Raw genomic sequence first — 27,714 nt, forward strand, 5'->3', positions numbered from 1 at the left:
CAGGGAGTCGTTTCCATCCTCGCAGTCTGTGCTGCGAGCCACTTGGACCTCACCTTGAAGGCACTTCAGGAGTTTGGGGCTGCAATGAGCCAGGTTAAGATTTCTGGGTTCGTCAGCCGCCTGAAGGTAAAGGAGCCAGGGGGTTCTCTCAAACTTCCTCTCCCTCTGAAGCAGGGGCAGCAGCCCCGCGGTAGTGTCTGCTCCGGTCAGCTAGCATTGTCCCCCAATGTCTGCGTTCTACGTGATGCCGGCCGTTAAGCAGACAGGAGCACAATGTGGAGCTGGGGTTCTCTCAAATGATTTTTACCATCTGATGTCTCATGGCTTGAGCGCCCCTCCCATGCACAATGTGTGGGAACTACATCAGTTGCTTGCATGGAAAAGCATTGAAGGTATTTTTAGCTGTTTTTTATTCCAGGTTAGTAGCTAGAAATGAGGAGGTGTTGCAAGCAACATGTGGCTTACCAACCCGCTTTAGGTAGACCACCAGTGGTCTACGGATGACAATTAGGGAACCTCTGATTTAGAACAGTGGTTCTCAACCTTTCCAGATTAGTGTCCCCTTTTCAGGAGTCTGATTTGTCTTGTGTCCCCCAAATTTCACCTCACTTAAAAACTACTTGCTTACAAAATCAGGCATAAAATTATAAAAGTGTCCTAGCACATTATTCCTGAAAAAAAGACTGCTTATTTTCCCATTTTTGCCCTAGAATTAGAAAATACATCAACTGGAATCTAAATATTGTACCTGCATTTCAGCGGGCAGTATATAGAGTAGTCTAAAGAAGCCATTGTATGAAATTTGAGTTAGTAACTTTGCAAGTGCTTTCTTTGTCGTCTGCTGTAAAACTAGGCAAATATCTAGATGAGTTGATATACCCCCTGGAAGACCCCTGCAGACCCTCAGGGGTACAGAAGTCCCCCTGGTTGAACACCACTGATCTAGAGGATAGAGCAGGAGACTAGGCCTCTGGGCTCCCATTGCTGGCTCTGCCATTTACTCACTGTGCAGCCTTAGGCAAGACATTTAGCGCCTGATCTTGTACCCACCAGTGTCAATGACTAAGCTCCCATGTACTCCACTGCTGTCGGTTCAGCCTTTTCGGCTCTCTGGGTCAGAGTTACCCAGTGGGAATGATGGCGACGGGGCGGCGAGTTCTATGGGCTCATGGTGCCCGGTCTCCAGCAGTATTCAAGGCTCGGGGGCCCGGCTCCACCAATGTTTGATTCATTCCAAGGCCAAATGAATCAGAAGAACTTGTCTCTAGTGATGTTTCCTATTGTCTAGGATTACCACCATGGGACAAGAGGCAAGACTCGCCGCACCCTGATGCTGACATACAGCAACGTGGCTGTCCATGCTCCAAAAGAGCAGCTTCTCTCCCGAGTAGAGGCAGACATCACAGGGAACGTCCTTCACCATTACAGAATCAGTTGTCAGGTAAGAGCTTTTGCGTGACAACTGTGAGGAGCATTACCCTGAAGTTATAGCATTGCCTCTGAGTTTATAGAGAGAGGGCTTGTATTTTCTAAAACTCTCCTTTGAGCAATAATTTGTCACATGTCTCAAATTTAAAACTGTAATGGATGGAGCGTGAGCTGTCACATGTTGTATCACTTTTGTTGCTCTTCTTTGTATTTTCTCTAGTTTTTCTATATTCTTCTGAAATTCTGTCGAGCATAGCTGCACAGTAATTCAGATGCAGTCACACTCAGGCTATTCAGAATAACACTCTAACTCCCCTAATATGTATGTGTATCTAGCTCTATCTTTTGCTAGCCAAGAGAGAATGGTGCTAATTTGTATTTAGTTTCTTTGCTGTCACTCTGTTTCTTGGACTCACTACTTCCCTTCCCTCTTCTCTGTCGTCTTGTTTGTCTGTGTGCTCGTTATTTCTGTTCCCTAGGTGTCTGACTGCTGGTACTGACTCTCCTCTCAGTGCAACCTCGCCACGTCACTTTGCCATTCAATTCTGCCCTGTCTCAGTGAGAATCTCATTTAGCCTTTGTCAAAAAAGTTGATCACAGTTGAACCAAACTGATATCCTCCAGAAGTTCACAAATGCAAATATTCCATAGGATGGCCCCTGATCTTGACCTCTGCAAAACACCCCCTCTGGATACATTCCTGCCTTTTGGAAGATTTAACAATCATGATTTCTCTCTGCTCCATATTCACCAGCCAGGCCATTTTGAGGATGTGTTTTATATGGGACTATAGACATTGCTAATAGCTGGTTTGCATTTCGTTTTTCAGGTGCTGGGCATCGCTCTTACAAACAAGGTAAATTCTAAATAATCTGCCCTCAGCTCTTGCCTTTTCTATCCACAAGTTGCTTGTTTAAATTGCACAGAGCTTGATTTCCTTGCTACATCAAGCAGGAGTCCTAGCTGCTCTGGTGTAAGTGGCCCTGGATTTCTTTCATGAACCTGGGTTTTCTCTTCTTCTGAGGTGGGTGCAGAGCCAGGGTCCTCTGCCTTCTGGGGTCTGTGGACACCTCTCTCCTCTCCTGTGGCTAGATTTAATTCCTGATCTTTATCTTCTGGACTCTGGTTCTTCTCTCCGTTTCTCATCCACATCCTCTTGTTTCTCCTTCTGGATTATGTAGGACATGCACCTAAAATTAACCCTCATCCAGAATGTCACGGAGATTAGCTGTGCCATTTTGGAGACCAGAGACTCCCAGGAGTTCGAATTCTCTTACAAACTGGAGCTCCTTGGCTACATGCTGGTGAGTGATGAGGAGCTTTGAGGACTGAAGTACAAAGGAGTTTGTTGTAATGTCATCAGACTGGGTTTCCAGGTAGATGTTGTTTTATCCATTGGCTGTGACTGTACCACTGCAGTCTCATGAGCTACCTGCACGGCACCCAGAATGCTGCTGGGTCCAGTCTGAGCTTGGCAGGGATGCCGACCTATTGTGGGCTGTAAGTGGCAGGAATGCCTTGTGTCTGGGGAGTTATCTTTCTGTCCTCTGTATAGCCTGCAGATGGCCCTACGGTCCATTTCTGAGGCAGAGAGCCTGCCGAGCACGGTGTCTGTTTATTACAGGTCTGGCATATGGCCCTGTTTCAGGGTGTGAGAGGAAAGCCTCTCTGCCTTTCAAATCCATTTCCCATTTTTTTTAATTTCCCTATTCGTGCATTTCAGGACTTCATTAAAAAGGAACCACTGGATTCCCTGGCATCTCCAGTTCGCTACAAGGCAATTCTTGCCATTAGACATCTGAGGTAGGCTATTTTCTGCCATATTTCCTGGCCCTGTGACATCGTCTTTGTTAGTTCATGAGTGCCAGGTTGGGAGCAGTTTGATGCCTGCCGGGTTTGGCTCACATGCTGCTCACCAGCAGAACTTTAGTTCTTGAGGGTTTGAATGTGTCCATTTGGAGGTTTGTGCTTGAAAGACACAAACTTGGAGGTTGTGGGGCATGCAGTCCAATGCAGGAGAGTTCAGATGGGGAGGGAGGTGTCTGGCTTGCTGGCAGGGGGAAAGAAGCTTGTGGGTTTCTCTAAAAAGGGGACTTGAAGCTTTAGCTTTACTTCTCAATGAGCCAATACTTAATAGAGGTGCAAAGAGGTGCTCAGCTGCAAAGTGAAGGGTTGTTTGCATTTGTCTCAATCTAAAACCTCAATCTCCAGTCATTGGACCCATTTCTTTTACTTGGAGGTGGTACTGAGTCTAATGCATGACTTTTCTCTCTCTCTCTTTCTTCTGCCAGCAAACTCAAACCATCTTTGACCTTGAAGGAAAACCGTGAGCTCCTTCATCAGTGTTTCAAAAGTTTGTTTCCCCTCCCTCCCCTGGAGAAGATGATGAAAGAGGAAGGTGAGACAGCAAAGGATGCTCTGCCTATACAGGTACGTGACAACAATTCTCCTCAGGCACCATCCACTGTATTTCTGCCCAGCAGGCACTGGGTGATGGCAGTCACACATGGCCTCCCTGGCAAGGTTATGGTTAGCTTTCCCCAGCCCCCAGTCATCCCCTCCCCCCCACACACAAATTATCTGTGCTGAGCCTCACTCCTTCTCTTCTGGTTTCAGTCACTGTACGTAGAGTCCTTGGAAGCCCTTAGCAAGCTAATGAAGACTTTGCTGGAGGAAGAACCAACCGCACACTGGTTCCAGGAAATGTTTCAAGTGAGTAGACCATTGAACCATGGTGAAGATTGTTTGTTTGTTTGTTTGTTTGTTTGTTTGTTGTGTTACTGCAGGGAAGAGTCAGAGATTTAGGGGGTCAAGCTTCAGTTGTGGAGGAATTTTCCACAATGGAGTGAATTGTCGGGGGAAAAAGCACCAAATTCTTCCTGGGATAAGCAGGCATGTGCCCTGCTGAAATCCACAGAAGCTATGCCATTTTATGCCAGGGCTGGATTGGGACCAACTTCTTACAATGTAGTTGGCACTACTTGGACCGGCAAGAAAATCACCACTGCAGTAGCCAAATCCAAGAGAACCAGTTGAAACTGATCACTTCTTCAAAGAGGAATTCATTCATATTGAGTTAAGCCCTGTGTATGGAAACTCATCCAGAGGAGACTTCCTGTTCCTCAGACATGAACAGAATATCTTGAAGAGCTGAGGGGTGGGGAGTTTGATGCACCTTCAGTATAAAAATGAAGTTCTAAAAGGAGCTGGGCTTCGGGGGGGACTTCTCTGCTCTTTTTCAAATTAATAAAAAGAAATGCTCCTCTCTGTCATTTGGCCACTCAACGTGGGAGAAGTTGCCCAGGAAACAGAACACAGCAGCAGACATCAAACAGCATGCAATGTGGTAGACAGCTCCCATCAGACAGTCTACAGGAGACATCACGTACACAGGCCCAGGTTCATTTCTCATGTAACTCCTTTGTCTTCAATCACTCAGAGGTGAATCTGGTCCCTGGCACTTCCATTAGACATGTAATTCCTTCGCTCCATGGAGGTCGGGTACTTTGGAGAGGGATTTTAGTGACAATTAAACCTGTTTAAGAGGAACTTTTGGGAGGGATTTTCTGGTACTAACTCTGTCCATTCCCCTGCTCTACCAACAGCTACTAGAGACATGGCTCCATTCAGAGAAGGAGTGGGAGAGAGAAAGGGCCTTGCAGGCCACCATCCAGCTGCTGACTGCCTATCAAGAGACAGTTCATAGCACAGTGAGTATAGCCTTCCTCTTCCTTGAGCTGACTTCCCTGCTTATATCCGATCTAAGACTCAACGCAAATGCATGAAAAAAGCTTCCAGGGCAGCAGCTGGGATCTCAAAGTGACTAAGATCCCTCTGCTTCCATAAGAGAGAGGTTTACACAACAATGCTGTGACCACACTCCGGGCAGACTGCAAGAAGTAGAGGGCAGACGATCCCCCAAACTGATGGCTTATTCTAGAATTACATGCACCAAGTCAACAGCAAAAGAGCTTCCACCCTAGTTAACAAAATGCCAAACACGGTCCCCTTTTGGTATTCCAGACCTAGGCTCCCATCTAAACAGCCCAGTCTAATATAGTGAGGGGTTACTGAAAACCTGATTCACCATATGTGAGGTTCACCCATCATAAAGGACCAGATGCTTATCCCCAAGTCAAGGTGAATCTCAGGTCTTTCCCAAATAGCATGCTGCCAGCCAATCCTTAATAACGAAATTGAAGATTTCTTCTTAAAAGAAAGAAGAGAGTTACAAATGGTTAAAAGATCAATATCCATACAAGTGACTGTCAATGTTCATAGCTCAGGATCACAACAGTGATGGAATAAACTGCTGGCTTGTACAAGTCTCTCTGGAATCATCCCAACAGATCAGAATCCAAAGGCAGCTTAGATGTAAAGACTGTTAGTTTTTCCATGCATTTTCCAGGTTCTTTCAAATGATGATTTGGAAGCTCTCTATCCTATGGCTTACACTTTCCCTGTTCAAAGTTTCAGCAGACTAGAGATGACAGGATGAAGCCCGAGACTTCTCTTTTCTAGCTATTCTAGCAGGCTGACAAGCCTACCTCACAAAAATGGTTACAGCAGGACCTTCCCCCGAGAAAGACTAGGCAATGCAGATCGCCTCCTATACTTTGCTTTGAAGCTAATCTTCTATTTCCTGTGCATACACAGTAAACTAGTTACTCATTCGCATAAGGTGATTAGCCGTTCTTCCATTATAACACAGAGAGTTAAGCTGAAGACAATGTAGAAATTATTAGTTTCCTGCAGGTTTCAGAGTAACAGCCGTGTTAGTCTGTATTCGCAAAAAGAAAAGGAGTACTTGTGGCACCTTAGAGACTAACCAATTTATTCGAGCATGAGCTTTCGTGAGCTACAGCTCACTGAGCTGTAGCTCACGAAAGCTCATGCTCGAATAAATTGGTTAGTCTCTAAGGTGCCACAAGTACTCCTTTTCTTTTTTAGTTTCCTGCAGTATCTTACATCTTTGATTTTAAGGTTAACTGAACACCTTGCACACATAATGAAGACCTGAAAGGGAATGAGCATCGACAAGCTAATTTGGTTACATTGTGAAACTTCTAACCACGTATAGATCAACACAGACAAATAGACTTAGCATCTATTGTTCCTTTTTGAATGAGTTGAGGATTGCTAGTCTAATCCATCTCTTTGAAATTCACATGCAAGTGAACTGTCTTGATACAGTGGAAGTGCCTCTTGTTAAGTTATTATGGGTCATACACAGGTTGCCTGGTCTGCCAGTGTCACAAATGCATTCTTGGTTCTTATGCTCCCAGGGTGGTAAAGGAAAATTTCTATTTAACCAACTAAGAACATAAAACATAAGAATGGCTAACCTGCCTCCCGCAAAAGAATGGTTCATCTGGCCCAGTATCCTGTCTTCTGACTGCATTGTGTGAAGATATGCTTCCTTTAGTTTGTTTTAAACCTGCTGCCTATTAATTTCATTGGGGGACCCCTTGGTCTTGTGTTAGGGGAAGGGCTAAATAACACTTCCTTATTGACTTTCTCTACACCAGTCATGATTTTATAGACCTCTAGCATATTCCCTCTGAGTCGTCTCTTTTCCAAGCTGAAACGTCGCTCTTTTTTAAATCTCCCTTGGGTGAGAAGTTATCCCATAGGCCTAATTTTTGTTGCTCTTCTCCGTATTTCTTCCCATTCTAACACATCTTTTTTGAGATGAGATGACCAAAACTGCACACAGTATTCAAGGTGTGGGGGTCTTGTAGATTCCTATCGTGGCATAATGATATTTGCTGTCTTCTTATCGATCCCTTTCCTAAGGGTTCCTAACATGTTGTTAGCTTTTTTGACTGCATGTTGAGCGGATGCTTTCAGAGAACTGTACACAATGACTCTGAGGTCTCTTTCTTGAGTGATAACAGCTAATTTAGACCCCATCCATTTCTATGTACAATTGGGATTATGTTTTCCAATGTGCATTACCCAGTACAGTACAGGAATCAGGGGCACAATGTTACCAGATGTGCCCATTACTTTGGGGTAGGCTCATTGATTAGGGTTACTCTTCTTGGGGGGGTGGGGTCTGTAATTCTATTAATGTGCTGCTTATGTCACTTGTGTGTTCATAGGGAGCTCTACTCCTTCCTTCTGCAAGTGCCCTCCCAGTGGAGCTACCCTGCAGGACCTCGGTTCCCCAGGGCTGGGTTCCTCCAGCCTAGAACTAGATGAACACGCTCACACTAGCAGAGCAAGTCTGAGCGGACCAGGTCCATCAGCACTCTCCAGCTGATTCTCTCATATGGCCCTGGACTCAACGGGCTGGGTTAAGCAGCACTTTCAGCTGCTCCCCTCTTATGTGCCCCAAGTTTAACACATCCCTATCCCACTTGTTACGAATTACACCTTGTAGGACACGCACACAACTGCTGCGAATTACACCTGTTAGGACACGCACACAAGTGCTATGAATTATACCTGATAGGTCACGCACAGTTCGAATTTAGGCTGAGGCACAGAAACAAAGTCCACAACTGCAGAGTTCCCAAAAGACACTAAGTTTATTACGCTCGAGCGTGGTGCCCCCCTGCTAGCCAGGAGGGGACCCTGAATGCAGATTATACAAAGGTTATATACCTTTTAGCAAAGCATGTTGCCCTCGTGCATCGGAAACCTTAGCCAATAAACAAACCCTTGTCTTATTTACCACCTATTCCTGCTTGGTGCATTCCTCGTGCTGTACCAGTATGTTAATTACACAGCATGGTTCTAAAGCCATGCATCAGTAACTTTTATTATCAGGATGGGAGGCCTTACATCAAGGCCAAGAGACAGGGAGTTAAAGACTGACAAAAACCAGATACTGGGAGTCAAGGCAGGCTGGAGACAAGGAGGAGGATTTTCACAGGGATTCAATATCTAAGGATTACTTTTCCTGGTGTATGATGTGCTGGCATTTAAACAATGGTGGGCCCTAAACCAAAATGGAGTCACATGTGCTAACTTTTCCTTAACACACTTCCACATTACAATTGTACTGGTAGTAACCCACTTCATGAGCAAACCCCACTGTATTTTTGGGCGCTACCGGGACCTTTAGCTTAGGTAAAAGAAGGGTTGCTGCAGAGTAAATGGGGGAAGCGGAAAATACAGAGTAAAATTTGGAGAGGGAGAGAGAAGCAACCAGCTGAACCATAAAAGTTATTTATTGAATAATAGTGATAACTACACAAGGAGGGCTAAACAAACATAATGGTTACATTTGAAAGGTTAATACCTGAGGAAGAAAAGAAAACGGAGGGGCGGCGGGGGGGGAATCTCATCCACTCCATGAAGCTTGAACTGGGTGGGGTTCCCAGGTAATGGTGGTAGCTCAGGGTCCTGAGTGCTGGAGACAGGCAGAGCCCCCAGCACAATCAGTCAGGAGATGGAATCCCAGTGGAACTGATGCAGAGTTTGGGTCTATACATCAGAACCCTTCCTTGGGCATAGGTAGGGGGTTTTGTAGAGAAAATACAATGGTTCAAGGGAGAACACTAGATTTGTTTATGGGTAAACTAATGGGTTTTCAAGGGTTTTCTTTAGGCTAGACAATAGGAGCTGATCACTCTTGGCTATGGGTGGTGGTTTTTTCCAGGGAGCTCACAAGGCAACTAGGCTGCTTCAGTATTTTAGGATAATAAAGATTTATTACTAGAATTGGTCTGATAATTGCTGAGCTAGGTGTGTGCAGGCATAGGTTCATTAGCATCTGGAGCAGGGATTCCCATGATGCAATGCGTCCCTGCTTTTCTGGTCCCAGAGTTCAGTGCGGTTCTCTGTTCCTCATTCTTTATGCTAATTCCTATCCCATCTTTCATGCAGATGAGGCTAGGGGAGTTGTCTCTGTTCTTCATTCTGTATGCAAATGGTCACCCTTCTCAGGAGGGGTGTAGGTGTGTCTCCCAACACCCTTCATTGTTCTCTGCAAGCCTTTTCTCTGATGGGTTTTGGTTCAAACAGAGACTGGTGGGGGCGGGGGGTGTCTTTCATGAGTCAGACAGGCTAGATACTGTGCCCTGGTTCCCCAAAAAACACAGAGCTGACTGGTCTGAACAATAAGGATGGCAAGTGAAGTCTAGTCCAACTGGAGACCATTCATTCTTTGTTCTTCGTTCTTTTTTCATTAGACTCAGGGAACTTTTGATCAGTTTGGATCTCTGATTGGACTAATAGCACCATATAGCTGTGATTCGCTGGCCACGTCCCGTCAGTGGGTGGTTGACTGTATCAGCTGCCTTCTCTGTATACAAGGTGAGGAGACCATTAGCAGGTATAAGGAATTCTTCACCTTCTTTCACTGTTGTAATGTCCATTTGTCTGCCTATCTAGTTCTTTCTGTCCTGTCTGTTGTTGCTTAGATAACAGAATGGTGGGCATCTTGTAAATAGCTCATTAGAAGAGAAGATTCTGATGTGTAAAGAGCCTAGCACACTTTTGGGAACTGTACAACTAATAAATGGTCTGCATACAGGTAGATAAGGGCTAAATTCCTTAGGGCTTGTCTACACAGGGACAGTAAGGAAAGTTAATCCAAATGAACTAAAGGTGTACATTTCAAATGCATGAGGTAAATGGCATTAAACACATGTGTGGATGCTCTGATTCTGAATTAAAATGGGCCTTATTAATTGTAGTGAATTCCATGAATGAAACTAACCTGAATGAAGGCCACTTTAATTCTAAATAAGTGTGTCCCCACAGGTGTTGAATGAAGTTTAACTAATGCATTTTGAAAATGAATGGGGATTAGCTTTCTTGAATATCTCCATGGAGACAAGCCCTTGGTACTAAACATTTTCATTCTCTTTACCCTGCCACTGGCTGGATTGGAGGGGTTTCCTGGAATAATTCTGTAAACAAAAAGTTCTTCCAGCAGCCCTCTGTCATGAGCATTCCGAGCTACTGGAGTAAGTAGAGGCCATTTTCCCCTTTGTGAAAGAGTAGGATATTCTTTTCACCTAATGGTTAGATGTTAAGGGATAGAGCTTGGTTATCGTTTAAGGCCATTTCCAATGAGGGTGACCAGACAGCAAATGTGAAACCTCGGGACAGGGGGTGGGGGGTAAGAGGAGTCTATCTAAGAAAAAGACCCCAAAATGGGGACTGTCCCTATAAAATCGGGACCCCTGGTCATCCTATTTCCAATGATTCTTAATCAGTCCTAAAAACAGTGTTGGTGATTCAGAAACAGAATAAGGGACTCCAACCTTTGAATGTACAACATAGTAATCCCAGCATCGTTTAGAAGTGACTGATGATGAGCCTAGGTTTCTTGCCAAAGTTTTTTGTCTATCCCCGTCTCTTTTACAAGGAGAGTTTGGTGGAGGGATTCACCTCTAAACTGGAACCTCTGATCTACCTGCATGAGTTGTACTTGAATAGGAGCTTAGATGTAAATAGTGAGAGCAGAGAGACTACTGAAACCAGACACACACACAAAGCTGCTCCAAGCTGAATACAGTGCTTGTTCAATCCTGAATCATTCACAATAACATACCACTACTGTTAACGTTCAGACATTTTAGGGTGTAATCCCGACTCCATTCCAATCAACAGGAGTTTTGCCATTGACTTCAGTGGGGCCAAGATTTTACACTATGCTGATGACAACATAGCACATGGATCCTCCCGTATGAAGATCCATGCAGTAGGGGTTCAGTTTCCTTAATTGTTACAGTACTTTTTCTCCTTTTCTCCACTCCAGGCCAGTCCATAAACCTGGGCTCAGCAGAGGAGGAGCTGAGATGTCTCCGTGAAGCACTAACAGCTCCAGACCCCGAGGCTCTGTTTCAGGCATCTTCCAAAATGGCCAGGGTAACTGACTCAAAAAGCTTGTGCGGATGTGCGAGTGACGGGGCACCGTTCATTTGACATTTGCTCTTTCATGATGCCTTTCCGTACTCGGAGCGAGCTGTGGGAGCGGGGCGTTGGCTGCTAGTAACCAGCAAGATGCTTTTCATAGATGTGTGCTCTGAATGCCACGTAAAAACCAGATTCCACAGAACGTTGCACGCCCATGAAAATGCGCACGCGGATGCACACGCATGTACCTATCCAGCAGGGCCGGCTCTTGCTTTCTCACTGATCCAGAGCAGTGAAGCACAAAAAATAATGAAATAAAAGAGCCCCCATGCCGCCCTAAGATTGGCCGGAACACCGCCCCTTGCAATCTGCCGCCCCAAGCACGAGCTTCCTCGGCGGGTGCCTGGAGCCGGCCCTGCCATCCAGCCATCCAGGAGAAAAACTGTGTTAGTGGAACATCAAGCTGAGAAACCACCCAGGATTCATTCCGTCACCTTGTGGGTTTGCCTTCACCGATATTTCTGTGCATGCCTCTCTTGACTGACTTCTATATGCTGTAAAAAGATGCAGTGTATGTAAGAGACTACAAAGGGAAACTTACCTCCTGCATATCCAGTACAATGTTGTGCTAACTGCAACAGAGTCTTTGCCTCTAACCTGATATCATTAGTGTAGAATACAAAAATGTAGTCTATAGACTAGAGAGAGAATTGTAATCCCAAATGGCGAGCTAGACAGGAGGCTAATTCACCATTTGCTGATGCAGGTATATCTTTTTTTCCATTTTTAAAAGTGCTGGAGCCAAACATCATTGCGGTCTCTCCTGTTTTTGATTTGTTCCCAGGTTGTTAGTGAGTACTTTCCCTCCGAACAGGCCACAGACTTTATTGCGGCCACATTGGGTGGTCTGCTGTCTGCTAGCCCCACCTGTGCCACGGCAGCTGGACTATGGATGAAGATCATCCTGAAGGAGTGTGGAGATGCCATGCTGGACAAGGTAAAACTGGGAACTGGAGAGCTTTTCTGCCTAAACTCTAGGCTTTTTGATCTTTGCCCTCATGTGTAAGGAAGAAAAATCTTGCTGTTTCTCCCCCTCGGACATAGAGTCGATTCCATCTCTGTTCCCACCCTAAGATAGGCAATGGCAGAATCAATAGCAGTAGACCGAGATAATCCAAGGGAAAAGGAAGATGGTTGGTTCTTTATTGGTCTAGCTTGTTGCCACAGTATTCAGCCAAGAAAGGCTTGAGAAAACAGACTCTGGGGAAAAGACAAGAAGACAGAATGACTGGCACTTGGAGGCCTCCAGGTATTAGGAGGCTTATGGCTAAGGGCTACATGGATTAAAAAGAGCACTGGGCTATTGCCACCCTCTTGCCAGGTTTCTGAGCCTGGCCTCCAGCCCGAGCAGGAACAGCTTCACTTTTAGCCCCATCGTGCAAGCCCCACAGGCCCAGGTTGACCTGAGCTCTGAAACTCACTGCTGTGGGATTTTTTTGCTGTGTAGACCTACCCTTTAAGAAGAGAAGGAAGGAGGGAGAAAACTCTAGTGTCTTTGGGATCCACTATTTATATGCCTTATTCTGGAGCCCAGTACATCAGGGCTAGATGAAAGGAGCACTCCACAAATCTTCGAACAAGGCTGGTGAAAGGCCTCAGGACAGGGAACCCTTGCAGCAGAACTTCCATGTTTGCACAGTGTTTTGAAGATGTGAAGGGCTAGGAATGAATATGAGAGGTAGTCCCCTGTTCATAGTCCCAGGCATTTACACACTGTCTTTAAAGCACTTGCATATTTTGTGCTTGTGGTTGTTGATGAGCTCTGCATTCTTCGAGGCAAATGGTCAGATTTGGCTGCTTAAATCACACCTGCAAAATCTGGGCAAGCAAAGCTGCCTTTTGTGCATGTGAACTGGTTTATGTAATGCATAGCTGGGCACCACCACATTAAATTACCTGGTATGTCTATGTGTGTGTCAGTGTTAATTTTTACAGCCGTGTGTGGGCACTTTGTGTGGGCTCAAGTTACGCAGACATATTTGAACATTTGCTTCTTGAAGTGAGGCATTTCTAAAAAAGCAGCAAATGGCTAAATAAAGGTTTTGATTCTGTAGACTGAATGGAGAGAAAGAAAAAGGGACATTTCTTTCTGGTTTTGTTCCTTCCAGGTGCCAGATATCCTGGCTATACTATATCGCCACATGCCTACTATCCAGGAGGGCAGCTTGAGGCAGTTCCTGGTGGAGGCAGTGTCCATTCTAGCTCACCATCACCAAGAGGCAGTGATCTCCAGCCTCCTCAGCAAACGTCTGCCGATGGACAGGTATATACCGCTACCTATTGCATTCATCTTGGTAAAACATGGATCCCACAGCTTTACTAGGAGATGTAGGGCTTCATTTAAGCCGCAAACAGTTTGGGATCATTCCTAAGGGTTAATAGCCTGGCTCTTTCTGCAGGAAGGTCCAAGAACATGTTAAGGTGGGGTGCGGAGAGAAATTAAGTGTCATTCTGTTTCCATTCATGAATAGCTGCTTTGACATCCTAAAGATCTATCTTTACTGGTATAACTGGAGTGTATTGTTGGAAACATCTAACTCTCTAGACACCTGAATTGAGCTCACTCTGGAAATGAGCAGTGGCTGTTGGTTTCCTGGTAGCATGACAGCTTCAGGTGCAAATCCCTGGCTGATTGCAAAGACTAGGGCCAATATTATCATCAGACCTCTGCTTGGTATCAGTGAGGGTGTGGCTGCTAGAGCAGAGTTGCCATCCTTGGTACTTACAAGTGGACTGGAAGCAGATCCATCATTTCATTTCAAGATCCCTAACTGAGGTATCAGTTATCAGTGCTGGAATCTAAGACCATAAGAACAGCCATACTGGGTCAGACCAAAAGGCCATCTAGCCCAGTAGTCTGTCTTGCGACCGTGACCAGTGCCACATGCCCCAGAGGAAATGAACACAACAGGTCACTGTCAAGTGATCCATCCCCTGTTGCCCAGTCCCAGCTTCTGGCAAACAGAGGGTAGGGACGCCATTTGTGAAGGGGACCTAGGATGGCCATGAACATTCGTTCTCATAGTTGTATGTCCATCTAGTAGGAATCTGGCTTTTCTTTCATCCACTTGCCTTCCAAACCCTAGATCTTTGGGAGCCACATGCTCATGATTCCATATTGACTGGGAAGTGGAGAAAACAGGAAGTGAGGTTGGCGCTCTGTGTCCTGTCCTTCTGAAGTCTAGTATTAATGGTTAGGCTGCAGGAGGACTAGGTCACTTAACTTAGTTCTGTAACTGGAAACTCAATATTTAAACACGAGGAGCGTTAAAGGAGGACAGGACTCCTAACTCTCTCATCATAGGCAAGGAGAACATTTGGTCTTTGCTAAAATATGACACATTCAGGGTGAGCCACAAAAGTGTCTAGGGCTCACCTGTAACTTCTGTTAAACTGCAGTGACACCGCTGAGCAGTGGAGATCTCTGGGGGGAGACCCCTTGCTTGCCACTCAAGTCCTACGAGCCCTAATAGAGAAGATAAAGACTCCAACAAGAACAGAAGGCAGCATCACCTCAGAGACCGAAATTGACAGGCATTTGGCAGCTGCTGAACCTCTCTTAGTAAGTTAGATGGCAGACACGTCTTTCAGGCTTTCCTGTGCCCTGCGATAATCCTGCTGATGGAAAGCTGGAAGTGTGGTATAATATTGCTGTGTGGGCACCTCTCCTCTGATGGACTGTTTCCCTGAGTCCAGCTCTGCTGCCTGTGGAACAAATACGGCAGTTTTAGATACGTTACTGATTTACTTAATACTATCTGGCCATTAGAAAGTCTGTGGGAAAGATGTGGGAAAGTGAGCCACGAGTTAAGCAAGTTGCTCGCTGTCATTCAAATTACTGGCAGAAGGGAGAATTTAGTACAGCAGATATCAGACGGGGAGAGAGGGTGTGATGGTGTTGGGAAGAGATCTCCTTTTTTACCATGCTCTCCTTTCAGGCAACATGTGCCATCTTTGAGGTGGTGTCAGCCCTGCAGTCGAGCAAAGCTGTGCGGGAACTGCTCCCAGAGTTGTTTCCTCTTCTCCTGCAGCAGGTCAGCCAAACCCTCGGACAAAAGCTGCCTTTGCCAACGAGAAGCAGCCCGAGAGAAATCCGAAAAGGGCTACAACTTACTGAGGGCAACCCTTGCCGGTAATTAGAAGGAAGGGAGAGAAACCAAGAGAATTCCAGGAGAGTTGTGTGACGCTCCCCAGGAGTTCCCAGGGTTACGAGGCACCTTACCACCACGTGCCCTTCGAGTGAGGAAGTCTTGTCTGTGCCTGCTGTGGGTCAGTTCCCTGAAACTACCAGGCTCTGGCAAAACAAACACTGCCACCCAGGCCTCCTCAGACCTCAGTCTCTTTGTACAGGTTAATGACAGGCACACACCCACCCCCGAGTCCTCTGACCATTCCGTATAGTGTCCAGCCCTTTATCCACTGAACTCCCACAGAATTGTCAGGCCTGCTGTTCCCAATGGAACAGTACACACCCGTTTATTACTTCTACTTTAGACTCTGTACTCGATACTTAGACTCTGTACTGCAAAACACACAGCACTTAGATATATTTCTAGTGAAAACAAGAAGGAAGATTATCAAAGAACAGAGATTCCAGTGACCGTCAGTAAGAATGCAAGCAAAAAATGGTTACGTGTCAAATGAAATCATAACCTGCTCCTAGAAACTAAACTTAACCAACAGGTTAACCTCCTGTCTAAAGATGTTTCTCACCCAAAGTTCTCAACCAAGCCTGATCGCGACCCCTCTTTCATGAAGCAAACTCGCGGTCCATCTACTTCCGAAGTGAAAGATGTCCCCCAAATAGACGAGAGCAAACCTTTGATGTGTACCCCAAAATTGGGTCCCCACCCCCTGTCTACTTCCTGCTACTTTTCTTTCTTTAAAGTTCTCACAGTCCTTCTCAACTGAATGTACATTAAGCATGTAGGGTTCACATGTAAACAAACAGATGGATAAACATTTCTTGCCTGAAAGAAAACCATTTTGTCACCTTTCCTGGTGACTAGTCCCGAGACACAGATCCTAAGAATGTAATTTTCAATGCATATCCATGACTCTTTACACAGCATCTGTGCATGCGTTTCACAATGATCTTGGTGACATGGGCTTTTATTTGAGACTCATGGGGCAATCTTTTAGTGAACTAGAATGTACGTACCAGGTCCCTCGGCACCCACTCTGTGCCCCTCGCCAGTTAACACTAAGATTCCTGAGTCCTCAGTTGACTTCAGCTCTGGTAGCACATTAATGTACATTTCCCACCAATCTCACAACATGATTAGTTTCTCTTCTTGTTGTGTTTCTTTATTCCATGCCAACAAGGTGCTCAAATTACAGACTTCATGGTTTTATAATGTCTCTGAATTTTCCTAGGAAACCAGGATCTCAGCTCTGTTCACGGATGGGCAGCAGGTATCAAATAAACATAAGGAAGTACTACTTCACACAACACACGGTCAACCTGTGGAACTCATTGCCAAGGGATGTTGTGAAGGCCAAAAGTATAACTGGGTTTTTTTTAAAAAAAGAATTAGATAAGTTCATGGAGAACAGGTCCATCAATGGCTATTAGGCAAGATGGTGAGGGATGCAACCCCAAGCTCTGGGTGTCCCTAGGCCTCTGACCGCCAGAAACTGAGACTGGACAACAGGGATTGGATCATTTCATGATTGCCCTGTTCTGTTCATTCCTGCTGAAGAAGGTGGCATTGACCACTGTTGGAAGAGAGTGTACTGGACTAGATGGACCATTGGACAGACCCAGTAAGGCTGATCTTAGGTAGTGGCCACAGTGGGTCAGGTTTTCAAGATGGGTGCCTCAGTTTTGTCCACAAAACTTGAATTTGTTCAGATGGATGGGTACCTAGCTATGTGATTGCAGGCGCTGCAGACACGAGTATATATTCTGCTCATGCTGTTGGCCCATGTGCAGGCCCATTTTAGGTACCTATATGTGACGGGGTGGTAGGCTGTGCCCCGGCCTCTTCCATGGACACAGACTGCTCCGAGTCCCTCCAAAGTGTTCTAGGGATGCCTGCTCCTGAGATCCTGGTGGTAAGGGCTCTGATGACTGTTTGACCCCAACGGATGATCTTAAGTCACCTTTACGCTTGACCTTTGTTTTCTTTCTCCTCCCTCTTGTCTATACTTTCGTGTCTAGGTTTCTCCAGCCCCTTTACATATATTTCCTCTTTACCTGGCCCTTCAGGTTTTATTTCCACCCTCCTGGGCCTCCATACCTGCCTTGGTGTCCCTGTTAGAAAGGGATTCCAGTCCATGCCCAGTAGAAGGCAGTGGGGCAATCCATCCACTACCGCTACATGTTTCTGCCTAAACTTCCCCTTAATATTCAGAGTCCTTAAAATTGGGCAGAATTTATCGTCCCCATGGACACTGGGCAGAATTTATTGTCCCCATGGACCTGGTATTCAGTTTTGATCCTACCTCTGGGAAGTATCCAGTGGGGTTTCACTAACTCCTGCCTGATTAGCAAACAGGATGAAGCTGTGTCCATTAGTCCCTTTGCTGGCTCCTCCCTACCCAGACCGATACGGTAGGTACTTTCTTTTTTCTTTCCTGCCTGGGAGTCTTGTCCCAACCACAAAACTGGGCAAACCCACAGTCCATTTTAGGACAGTCTCTTTTTAGATGTCCTTCACGTCCATGTCGGAAGCACACTGTAGGCCAAGCTCCCACTACAGTTCCTTGAGGCTCCTCCCTCTTCTTCTTGCTGCCCTTCCCAGCTGTAGGCACTCTGGTCCTTCTCAGATCTAGTCCCTTAAACCACTGACTCACTCTGGGAATGTCCGCCTCTGCAAATTCCTCTCACTTTAACTGTGGGGTCCAGATGAACTGGCTGGCGCCACAGAACCCATCCTCGGGTATGCTCAGGGAGACTCTGAAGAAACTTCCAGAATCATGCAGTCCATGATCTCCCCCACAGTCTGAGTATCTGGCCTTACCAATGAGTGGCCCAATCTTTTAATTCCTGTCCAAATGCACAGAGGCATAATCCCTCAATCCATCTTTCAACTCTACATTTCTGGCAGTACTTTTCTGTGGACAGGCCCCACCTTGTCCAGCATGGCTGCCTTAATCATGTCATAATCTCTTGCCTGGTCATCACTAAAAGCCCTGTATGTGCTTCCCCGGTTAAATAGGGTGTCAGTTGAAGGGCCCACATTGTTCTGTCCCTAGGAGGTCTCACTGCTGCTCCTTGAAGAGTAACCAAAAACACATTGGGGTTGTTCGCAGGTCCCATTTTACAGTCTGATCTCCTGTTCCTGGTTTCCATTTCCTGTCACAGGACTCACCAAACTTTGGAGGAGTTGTTGCCAGACCTGGGCTTGCTCCCGTATAAATTCCTGACGGCTCTTTTGCTGTTAAACCTACCAGGCAAGGAAAGGCTGTTTTTGTGCCTGGTGGGATTGTTGGAAGGTCTGTCGGGTCTTCTACACCAGCGGTCTCCAAACTGGGGTGCGCGGGATGATCCCGGGGGGGCGTGGCATTAGTAGCGCCGCCGGACAGCACTCCGCCATTTTTTTCCTTCGGCGGCAGCTCTGCACATCCAAGGCTGGTTCTCAACCGGGCCGGTTTTAGGGGGTCTGCCAAGCAGTGTTGGCTTTAGACTAGCTGGGGCTCAGGGCAGAAAGCTGAAGCTTTGAGCCCAGCCAGGCTGGAGCCCTGAGGCCCAGCACCTGCACTAAAGCCCCGAGCCCCTGCACCCTGTGGGGTTAAAATCCGGAGCCAGGAGCCCCAAACGCTGATGCCTGGCAGGGCAGAGGCCTGGAACTGGGCCATGGAGTATTTCTAGCATGTTGAGGGTGGGGCGAGGCTCAGAAACAGAAAGGTTGAGAACCCCTGTTCCACACTTCTCTTTGATGCTTCATCACTTGTTTCAGTGTTCCCTCCATCACCGGACTGCCAAACCTCTACACCGGCTTCTCCAACAGGCTCTCCATTTGCATAGATAACAGGGAAATCCCTGATGAGCCCCCAGCTGTGACAGAGAGGGGTGTTGCACCCCCACATCTTCCACAAACACAGACCGCGTTGAGATTCTTTTCCTTCTAAGCACTAACATATAGTCTATTTAATCCCCCTACCAATACATAGCACCTTTATATTGTATCTCAACTTTCTAAACTCTTCTCCAAAAGTCAGGTGGGGAGTAAGGTGTTTCCACTCAGAGACCTCACTTTGTCAGGCTCTCCTAGCTTTTTGTCTTTCTGTTTCTCTTAGGGTGACCAGACAGCAAGTGTGAAAAATCAGGACGGGGGTAGGGGTGTGGGGCGGGGGGGAGGGAATAGGCACCTGTATAAGATAAAGCCCCAAATATCAGGACATCTGGTCACCCAAGTTTCTTTCTCTGTCTGTTCTCCTCAAAGGGCTCCTGCCCATGTCCTTTTACACAGTTTCCCTGTTAATGGAATGATTGGTTCCTTGACTCACTAGCCCCAATCTGACCTTGTAATCAGGTACACCTCTCTCCAATTAGGCCTTCTGTGAGGAATGGAATTAGTAGGAATAGTGACCAGAGTGCTGACTCAAGTGCAAACCCTCAGCACTCTGTCACGTCATATCTGCAGATATGACCCCAAAATGTCCATTAGTGATCACCACACTCGCTGCCCCCTGTTTCTGGGTCCTGATCATGTACCTTTTCCATATCACTTTACTCTGCTAGTGCCCATAGTCCTTGCAGAAAGAGAAAAAGGACTGCAAAATTTTGTCCCTAGCAAAACTAGTCCTATGAGATGTATGAGACTGAAACTTACCTCCCAGCATCAAGTCCTTCCAGGGACACTGGTGTCCAGGACATTGCCAATGGACAAACTGCCGATTGAACAGCAGACCTGAGAAGTAACCGGGGCTTCCTGACTCTCTGTTCAAGCTGCACCTTCCTCCTGATTGCTGCAGTTCTGTGCCTCTCTTTCCCCAGGCTTTCTATCAAAGCATTCGAGTCTGTGCTTTTCAAGGGTGGGAACGAGAGAGTGGTGAGAGCGCTCAGGAAGCAGAGGACTTGGACTCTTGTGGAAAACCCCAAGACACACCATGAGGGAGTGTGTCTGCTGGTGAGGTAAGAGATCTAGGAGGCATCATTTTATCCTTGGGAATGAGTAGCCAATAGAGTGGCTGAGAGGGAACCTCCCGTTTATAGCTTTGTGGGCGGGGGGTGCGGGGGTGTCCTGGGTGGAAACACACAGCTCCCACTCCTAGATATCAGAGCTGTACGCTCAGAGCAGCTGAGTTTTTTTGAAGTGTGCAATCTAGCCCATGAGCGGTTTCTTTTGTCTTCCAGGCTTCTGCTAAGATCTGGACTCATAACACCTGAGATCATACAGAGCCTCCACCCCTGGGTGAATTCCCCCACAGAAAACCACCGAGTCACCAGCACAGCTTTCCTTGCCCAGGTAAGACACAGGGCTCTGAAGAGTAGTTTCACCATTAGACTGTTGTCTGCCTTTCTTTCGGGAGTTGTACAGTTCTGTTCATAGGAGTAATTATCATTTTAGACAGTAGAATAGGTCCTCCTTTATATGGAAACCTCACCAGGAACTTCACGATACCTTTCGGAGTCCTTCTCTCTCTGTGGTTTTTATTGCCGTCATTGCCTATACTAGCTACACAACCACAGGTGCTGGCTGAGAGAGATACGGACAGAGTTGGGATGACTGGACCTCTTCTGCCAAGTCCTAGTGCTGATCCTAACCAACAGCTCCTGATTTTGGTTTCGCTCAGCAGATCTTCTGAATGAACCTAGTGTCCTAGTACTACCAACCAAGCAACCTACAACTACATTAATGTCTATCTTAGGTTCTCATTACTCTGGTAATATAAAGTCTGCTGCAGTTTCCACGGTATGTATCTGATGAAGTGAGCTGTAGCTCACGAAAGCTCATGCTAAAATAAATTGGTTAGTCTCTAAGGTGCCACAAGTACTCCTTTTCTTTTTGCGAATACAGACTAACACGGCTGTTACTCTGAAATCTAGTATCTGAGTACCTCCAAACTCTTTAATGTCTGTATCCCCACCACACTCCTGCGAGGTAGGGAAGCACTATGTTTCCTATTTTACAGGCAGGGAACTGATGCACAGAAGGGCTAAGTGACTTGCCCTAGGTCACACAGGAAGTCTTTGAGGGAGCAGGAAATGGAACCTGGGTCTCCTAAGTCCTAGGCTAGTGTGATACCTGCCGCAGCATCCTCCCTTTCCACAGCCTTCCTCCAACATCTGCATCGTATTTCCCACTTATGCTAAGCAACTATCTTCGGGGCTCATCCGCTTCTAAGAAAAACAACCTCTCTGTGCCTGTGATGGGCTGTACCTGAGCTTTGAGGCTCCTTACAAGAGGCCCCATGGTCCTACTACACCCTGCCACAGGAAAAGAGCCCCCAGTCTGGGTCTGTCTAGAGAGGCTTCATGAAAGCAGCCAATCCGAGCCCATGAGGCTCGGCTAAAAGGACCTGAAGGGCCTTAGCAGGTCAGTTCCTGGCAGGAACTGGAGGGGCAAGAAAGGGCGCTGCTCTCTGGCCACAGAAATTCAGGGGACAGCCAGAGTTTGATTCTGGCAGCCTTTACTTAAGCTGGGTTTGCAGGAAGAGAGTCCCGAAGAACTTTAACCCTGAGGTGAGGGTGAAGCTAAAAATGGCCGGTAGGAAGAAGCGACAATGAACTGAAATCAAGCAGTGCCTAGCTCCTGTTGATAGGATCCATGGTTTGGAACCCAGAGTTAGGGGCAGGCCCAGGTTCCCCTACCACCAACAGTGGCATAAGCCCCATGGAGGGGACAATGCTAATGGAGAGCTTGAACAAAGGGCAGAATGTAAAGGACCCAGAGTTGGGGCTGGAGACCCAAGTGAGGGCAATGGGATTGTTCTGGACTATCCCAGCAGGGGTTCGTTTGGACTTTGGGACTCAGCCAGAGGCCTGAGCCACAGAAGGCTCACTGAGGACGGCTGGCAGGGTGCACCAGGGGTGAGAAAAGGACTGTGATACCATACCCAGCCACTAAGAGGCTCTCAAGAGGTGAGTGGATCCCTATTCTAGTGCCCAAAAGGAAAGCTCCATGTTTTGTAGACCTCTCTCATTTGTGTGGAATACTAAAGTTACAGTGTATTATGTGCCAAGTATCAGAGGGGTAGCCATATTTGTCTGTATCCTCAAGACTGGGGCTGTAGGAGGACTCCTTGTTGTTTTTAGCGTATGACATGTCTGCTCAAATTCTATTCCGAATCTTAATGATCCTATTGGGGCTAATGGACAGGTTGATTTTCTTTCAGCTAATGAGTGATCCCATGCTCAGGGAGAAGAAGTTCCTGAAGCCAGTCTTACACATCTTGGAAGAAAGGTCACATGATAGGAACAGCATTGTCCGGCAGATGGCTGTAAGAGGCCTGGGAAATTTAGTCTATGGGGCACCTGAGAAGGTAAGAGAGAATCCTGACTAGAATGCAGCATAACTAGAGAAACCAAGGGAAATAGTTCTTCGGAGTTTACAGAGGCTGCACACAATGCACTAGGCCAAATTCTGCTCTCTCACATACCCGAGTAACCTCTTTGCAGTCAATACAGGGCAAGCTAGATCCTTTGCTAAGCTGGGCATAAGCAAACAATCTGTGCACTTTAATATGACCATGTGTAAATGTCTCCATCTAGGAATAAAAAATGCAGGCCTTACTTACAGGATGAGAGACTCTATCCCAAGAAGCAATGATGCTGAAAACCACTTGAGTCATGGCAGAGAATCAGTTGAACATAAGGTGTCCCAATGCGAAGTTGTGGCCAAAAGGGCTGAAATGATCCTTAGAGGCATAAAGAGAGGAATCTTGAATAAGAGTAAAGAAGTTCTTTTCCCTCTGAATATGACGCTCATGTGAGCACTGCTGGAATGCTGTGTCCAGATCAGGTCTCCACAATTCAAGAAGGATGCTGATAAATTAGAGAGGATTGAGAGGAGTCACAAGAATTCTCAAAGGATTGGAAAAGATACCTCTAGTGATAGACTCAAGGAGCTCAATCTATTTAGCCTTACAAAGAGAAGGTTAAGGAGTGACTTGAGGACAGTCTATAACTACTCACATGGGGAACACATTTTGAGAATGGGTTCTTCCCATTAGCAAACAAAGGTATAAGAAGATTCAATGGGGGAAAATGAAACTAGACTAATTCAGACTGGGAATAAGGCATTGATTTTTAATGGTAATTTTAATTAACCATTGGAAGAATTTACCAAGGGTTGTAGTGGATTCTCTGTCACTAGCAATTTTAAAATCAAGATTGAACGTTTTTCTAAAAGATACACTCTAGTTCCAACAGAGACTATTTCGGGGAAGTTCAGTGTTATGCAGGAGGTCAGGCCGGATAATCACAAGGGTTCCTTTTGGCCTTGGAATCTAAGTAACTAGGAATCTAATGTTAGGATGACACAGGTGTATTATGGCACCAAGTTTGGCTCATTGTAGCTCGAACCTGGTCTGAAATATAGCTATAGGTCTCCGGGGGTGGGAGGGGGAGATGAAATTCCCACAGCTTCATAACTGCTAAAGAAAATGTATTAGAAGTGTGATCAGTGATCAGTGTTCTTTAATGTCATATTTTTGTCCAGGTGAAAAAGCACAAGAAGTTTCTTATGGTCATACTGATCAGGGCCTTAAGTGACCCTTTCAGTTCTGAAGTCATTGGCGAGAGCATGAAAGCAGTGGCCAAAGTCCTGAAGGAGCTGAAAGAGAAGGACATAGGTTCTTCCTTCAGAGACCTCACCCAACAGATCCGGACCTACTTTGACAACGTATGTGACCAGAACTCTCCAGCCCCAGTTCAAGCGATCTTGATTAGACTCCATTTACTCCCTGGGCATTGCTCATGTCAGAGTGAAGAGATGTTTCGGCCCCAGGGAAGAGAGGTGTTTTACGGAGGAGGAGAACATTAGGAGGATGGGGATGACATCCCTGCTCCCACAGTCTCCCCCTTCTGTTCTTCTTTCTTGCCACTGAGAACCTCAAAGAAAGTCTGAATACTAGATTAGATAGCTAGATAACCATGAAAAGGGGGTTCCAAGGTACAATAGAGGGTGTTGGGCCTGCTCTATACCATTTTTATGTGAGAGGGTTGGAATGATTCCGTTTTTGCAGAGAATTTTGAGATTTCAAATTTTGGTTTTGTTCCTATTTGTGGGACTCCCTCTCCCCAAACTTCAAAACTCTTTGTGAAACGGAATTACTATTCTCAACCGAGCTCTATTGAAAGCCTTGGGTCCGGGCAGTCTGCTCTCGGTGCTGGGAACCCAGGTGCTGGGAACCCAGGAAACTGTGGGAGCTAGAAGTGCCAGGGAGTTGCAAATTTGAGAGCCAGGGTCCCAGACGCTGTGGGTTTGGAAGCCCACGATCCCAGTCAGCCTGCTAGATCGGCTTCCTAGGAGCTGAATGGGTGCACTGTCAAGACAGCAGGCAGGTTTCTAAGGACCCCTGCCTGGCTTCTGGAGGAATTTCATCAAAATGGAACTGTCGCTAAAATAGTTTGATGAATCAGCAAATTCAAATCAAAAATTCGTTCATGAAAGTGTTTCCGACTAGCTGTAGTTGGAATCCCTCAACTTTAGCGTAGAAGAGATGGCTGTGCGAGGTACGTGATGTGATTGTCCCTTAGTTACTAACTTGTGGGGCTTTCTTGGCTGTAGGAGGACGATGCTCTTCGTTTATTGTCCTTTGTCCTATTTGGCATCCTGGCCCGCCTGACCAAAAGAAAATGGAAGGGCTATTTCGCCGAGCAGGTTCGACAGAGCTGGGTCACACTTCTGCTGCACCTGCAAGACCCGAACCCCAGGGTTTCAGTGGTAAGACCGAGAGTGACTTATTTACTAAGCCAAAGGAATCTTCCTCCCAATGCCAGGGGAGCTCTGCTATTCCTGCCTGCTGTGGAAGCCCAAATTCTCCCCTCAGTTCATTGCCCTCCTGCTGAGTCAGTTCCCGCCAGGTTGGTCCATGGCTGCCTCACCAGAATCCAGGATAGGTCATGGGTCTGAGCCCGACAGCTCTCTCTTCCTGTCTGTCTCTGCACCCCAGGCCCCTGCCTCCCCAGAACAGAAGAGAGACCTGTGAAGCAGCTTTCATAGGTAGATCTGTTCCAAAAAGACATTGATGCTACCTCTAGGTTGCAGTGGAAGCTCTCCCCTCTATTAGTCATTCCTGCATGTTTTCTGCCAATTACATCCAGATGAATCCCTTTTTATCCTGGAATAGATGAGCAGGCAAGCAGATGAGTTCCCTTTGAATGACCATAGCACTCAGTAGGGAACAATTAAATGGTGTGACACGCTTTCTTTTTTTCAGGAATGCAGAGCTACGTTTCACCTCTGTGTCCCGTTTTTGGGACTGAAGAGGCTCCAAACTGCAGTGAATGAACACCTTGATAGCACAGCTGAGCTGAAGCCTGAGGAGCTCCAGGTGGACATTTGCAGACACCTTGTGAGTGATCTGTTGACGTGTCTGAGATTCTTGACTGGAGTGGCGTGTGGTGGTGTAGAGGTGTGCGGGAGATGTGTGACGGGTAATGGAAATAAGGGTCAGAGTGGGATATATGACTGAGGTGATGGAAAATGTAAATCTGCCACAGATCCCCATTTTTCCCACGTCCACCCAGTCACCTGTTCTTTCTCTGATTTACTTGTGGCTCGTAAAAGCATGTGCTGGCAGTCAAAGGGCACTTCTAGCCAGAGAGAGCTCATGTGTCCCTGATTTCCTCTAGGCCAAAGAGAATGCCGAGCTGCTGGAGAACTTGTACAAAAGCACCATCACGTACTTCTGTAGCAGCTGGGAAGAGATCCGGGCAGTTGCAGCCAAGTTAGCTGGTGAGAGATGATGCCTAGTGTCCCTTTTGGTATTCCCATTGAGGGAGAGAGAAAAAAATCCCACCGTGCAGCCATTAATCTCTCTGTGCCTCAGCTTCCCATACATAAATGGGGATGTTAATATCCCTACCTCTCCAGTGTGGTGGTCTGAGGAAATCATGACTTGCTATAAAGTGCTTTGGGATTGTTGCAGGGAAAGCATGGTGCAGTCATTTAGTAGTAAAGGCTGGGACACTGTCTCGTAGGGCATGTTTACACTTGGAGCTGGGGGTCTAATTCCCAGCTTGATGAGACATACCCGCACTAGCCCTGAGTGCTAAAAATGGAGAGTAGCTGCGATGGCAGGAGCAGCAGGAAGTTTAAGCACCCCAAGTATGATCCCATCCAAACCTCAAAGTCGATTCTCAAGGTGGCTAGCTCCTCCCACTGCTCGTGCTGCTTTACCTTCTTTCTAATTTTAGCATGCGAGCGCTGTCCGAGCTAGAGTGGGCCTGTCCCATTGAACTGGGAGTGATCTCCCTCGCTCAAAGTGCAGAGCCACCCACAGTGTTGCTCAGTGCTCTTCACTACTACTTCATCATTGGGAGGCATGCAGCCCACCTGCCCTCAGCGCCTGCTGTTTCAGGTTCCTGGCCACACCACCTTGTCAAGAAGGCAAAAGGTTCCTCCGCTTTGGCCCTGTGCCCTCTTCTCCCAAGCATACCCAGGTGAGACAGGCAGGCGTTGTGCCCTAAGTCTCACCTATCAGTCACCTTGTGGGATCCCTGCTTAGAACTCACTTATTCCTGGCCCCAGTCCTTTGCTCAGACCACTGGACCAAGACACTAGCTTAGTATGTCTCCAATAACTGACAGCAGTGGCAAGAGGAACACAGACTCTTTAAAGCAAATGGGTTTTGTGTGAACATTCTTAAAAAAAAACAGTCTTTCTCATTCTCTTCAGTGTGGACTCTAAACTGCACTAGCATCCTCTTGCCCACAGCTCACCCTTAGGCCCACAGTAGGAGAGGCCAAAGACCTGTCTAGGGGCTGCTAATATCACTTTGCACTCAACAAGGGAAGGTTTTATTGTTGTTGTTTGTTTTCCATTGTGTATTTAGGCATCATCCTGGAACACACAGACAGGCAGCGTATGAAATGGCTGGACCTGGAACATCTGCTGATGTGTAAGTAATAAATACAGCTGAAGTTCTGCTCATCCGTGAGTTCTAAAGGAATTTAGCTGACAAGCAGCTGTAACCGATAGCACTGGTGCAAAGTGCATCAGCCATACGTCAAAGGACAAATTCAGTCTTGCCCAGTAGAAAGTCAGCTTTAATTTCCCCTGAAGGAGGAAGCTGCAGAGGGTGTGATGTGAGTCCGTGCATCTCCTGGTTGTCCTGGCAAGGCCCCCTCCGCAGCCAGTGCTATCCACTCTTTGGGCTTTATTGGCTCTCTGTGGACTCCCCAGGTGAGGAGAAATTGTAGCCACTTTCTGCTCCCCCAAATTTCCCACCAGCAATTTTTCTTCCAGTAGGTGCCCTGCATCCTGCACAAAGCAGCTTGGACCTGGCCTCTGC

At 46.7% G+C, this 27,714-nt stretch overlaps 1 protein-coding gene across 1 annotated transcript in view; it reads left to right on the forward strand.

Moving 5' to 3' along the window:
* Window positions 1-27,714, forward strand: part of LOC144277888 (syntaxin-binding protein 2-like) — a 58,404-nt gene that overhangs the window by 1,857 nt on the left and 28,833 nt on the right. Inside the window, exons 2-3 of the mRNA XM_077838911.1 lie at window positions 4-126; window positions 2,610-2,732. Of these exons, the coding sequence (XP_077695037.1) occupies window positions 4-126; window positions 2,610-2,732 (246 nt within the window). The remainder of the gene's footprint in view (window positions 1-3; window positions 127-2,609; window positions 2,733-27,714) is intronic.

The sequence above is a fragment of the Eretmochelys imbricata genome, chromosome 20 (assembly GCF_965152235.1).
Source record: "Eretmochelys imbricata isolate rEreImb1 chromosome 20, rEreImb1.hap1, whole genome shotgun sequence".
NCBI classification, from domain to species: Eukaryota; Metazoa; Chordata; order Testudines; family Cheloniidae; genus Eretmochelys; species Eretmochelys imbricata.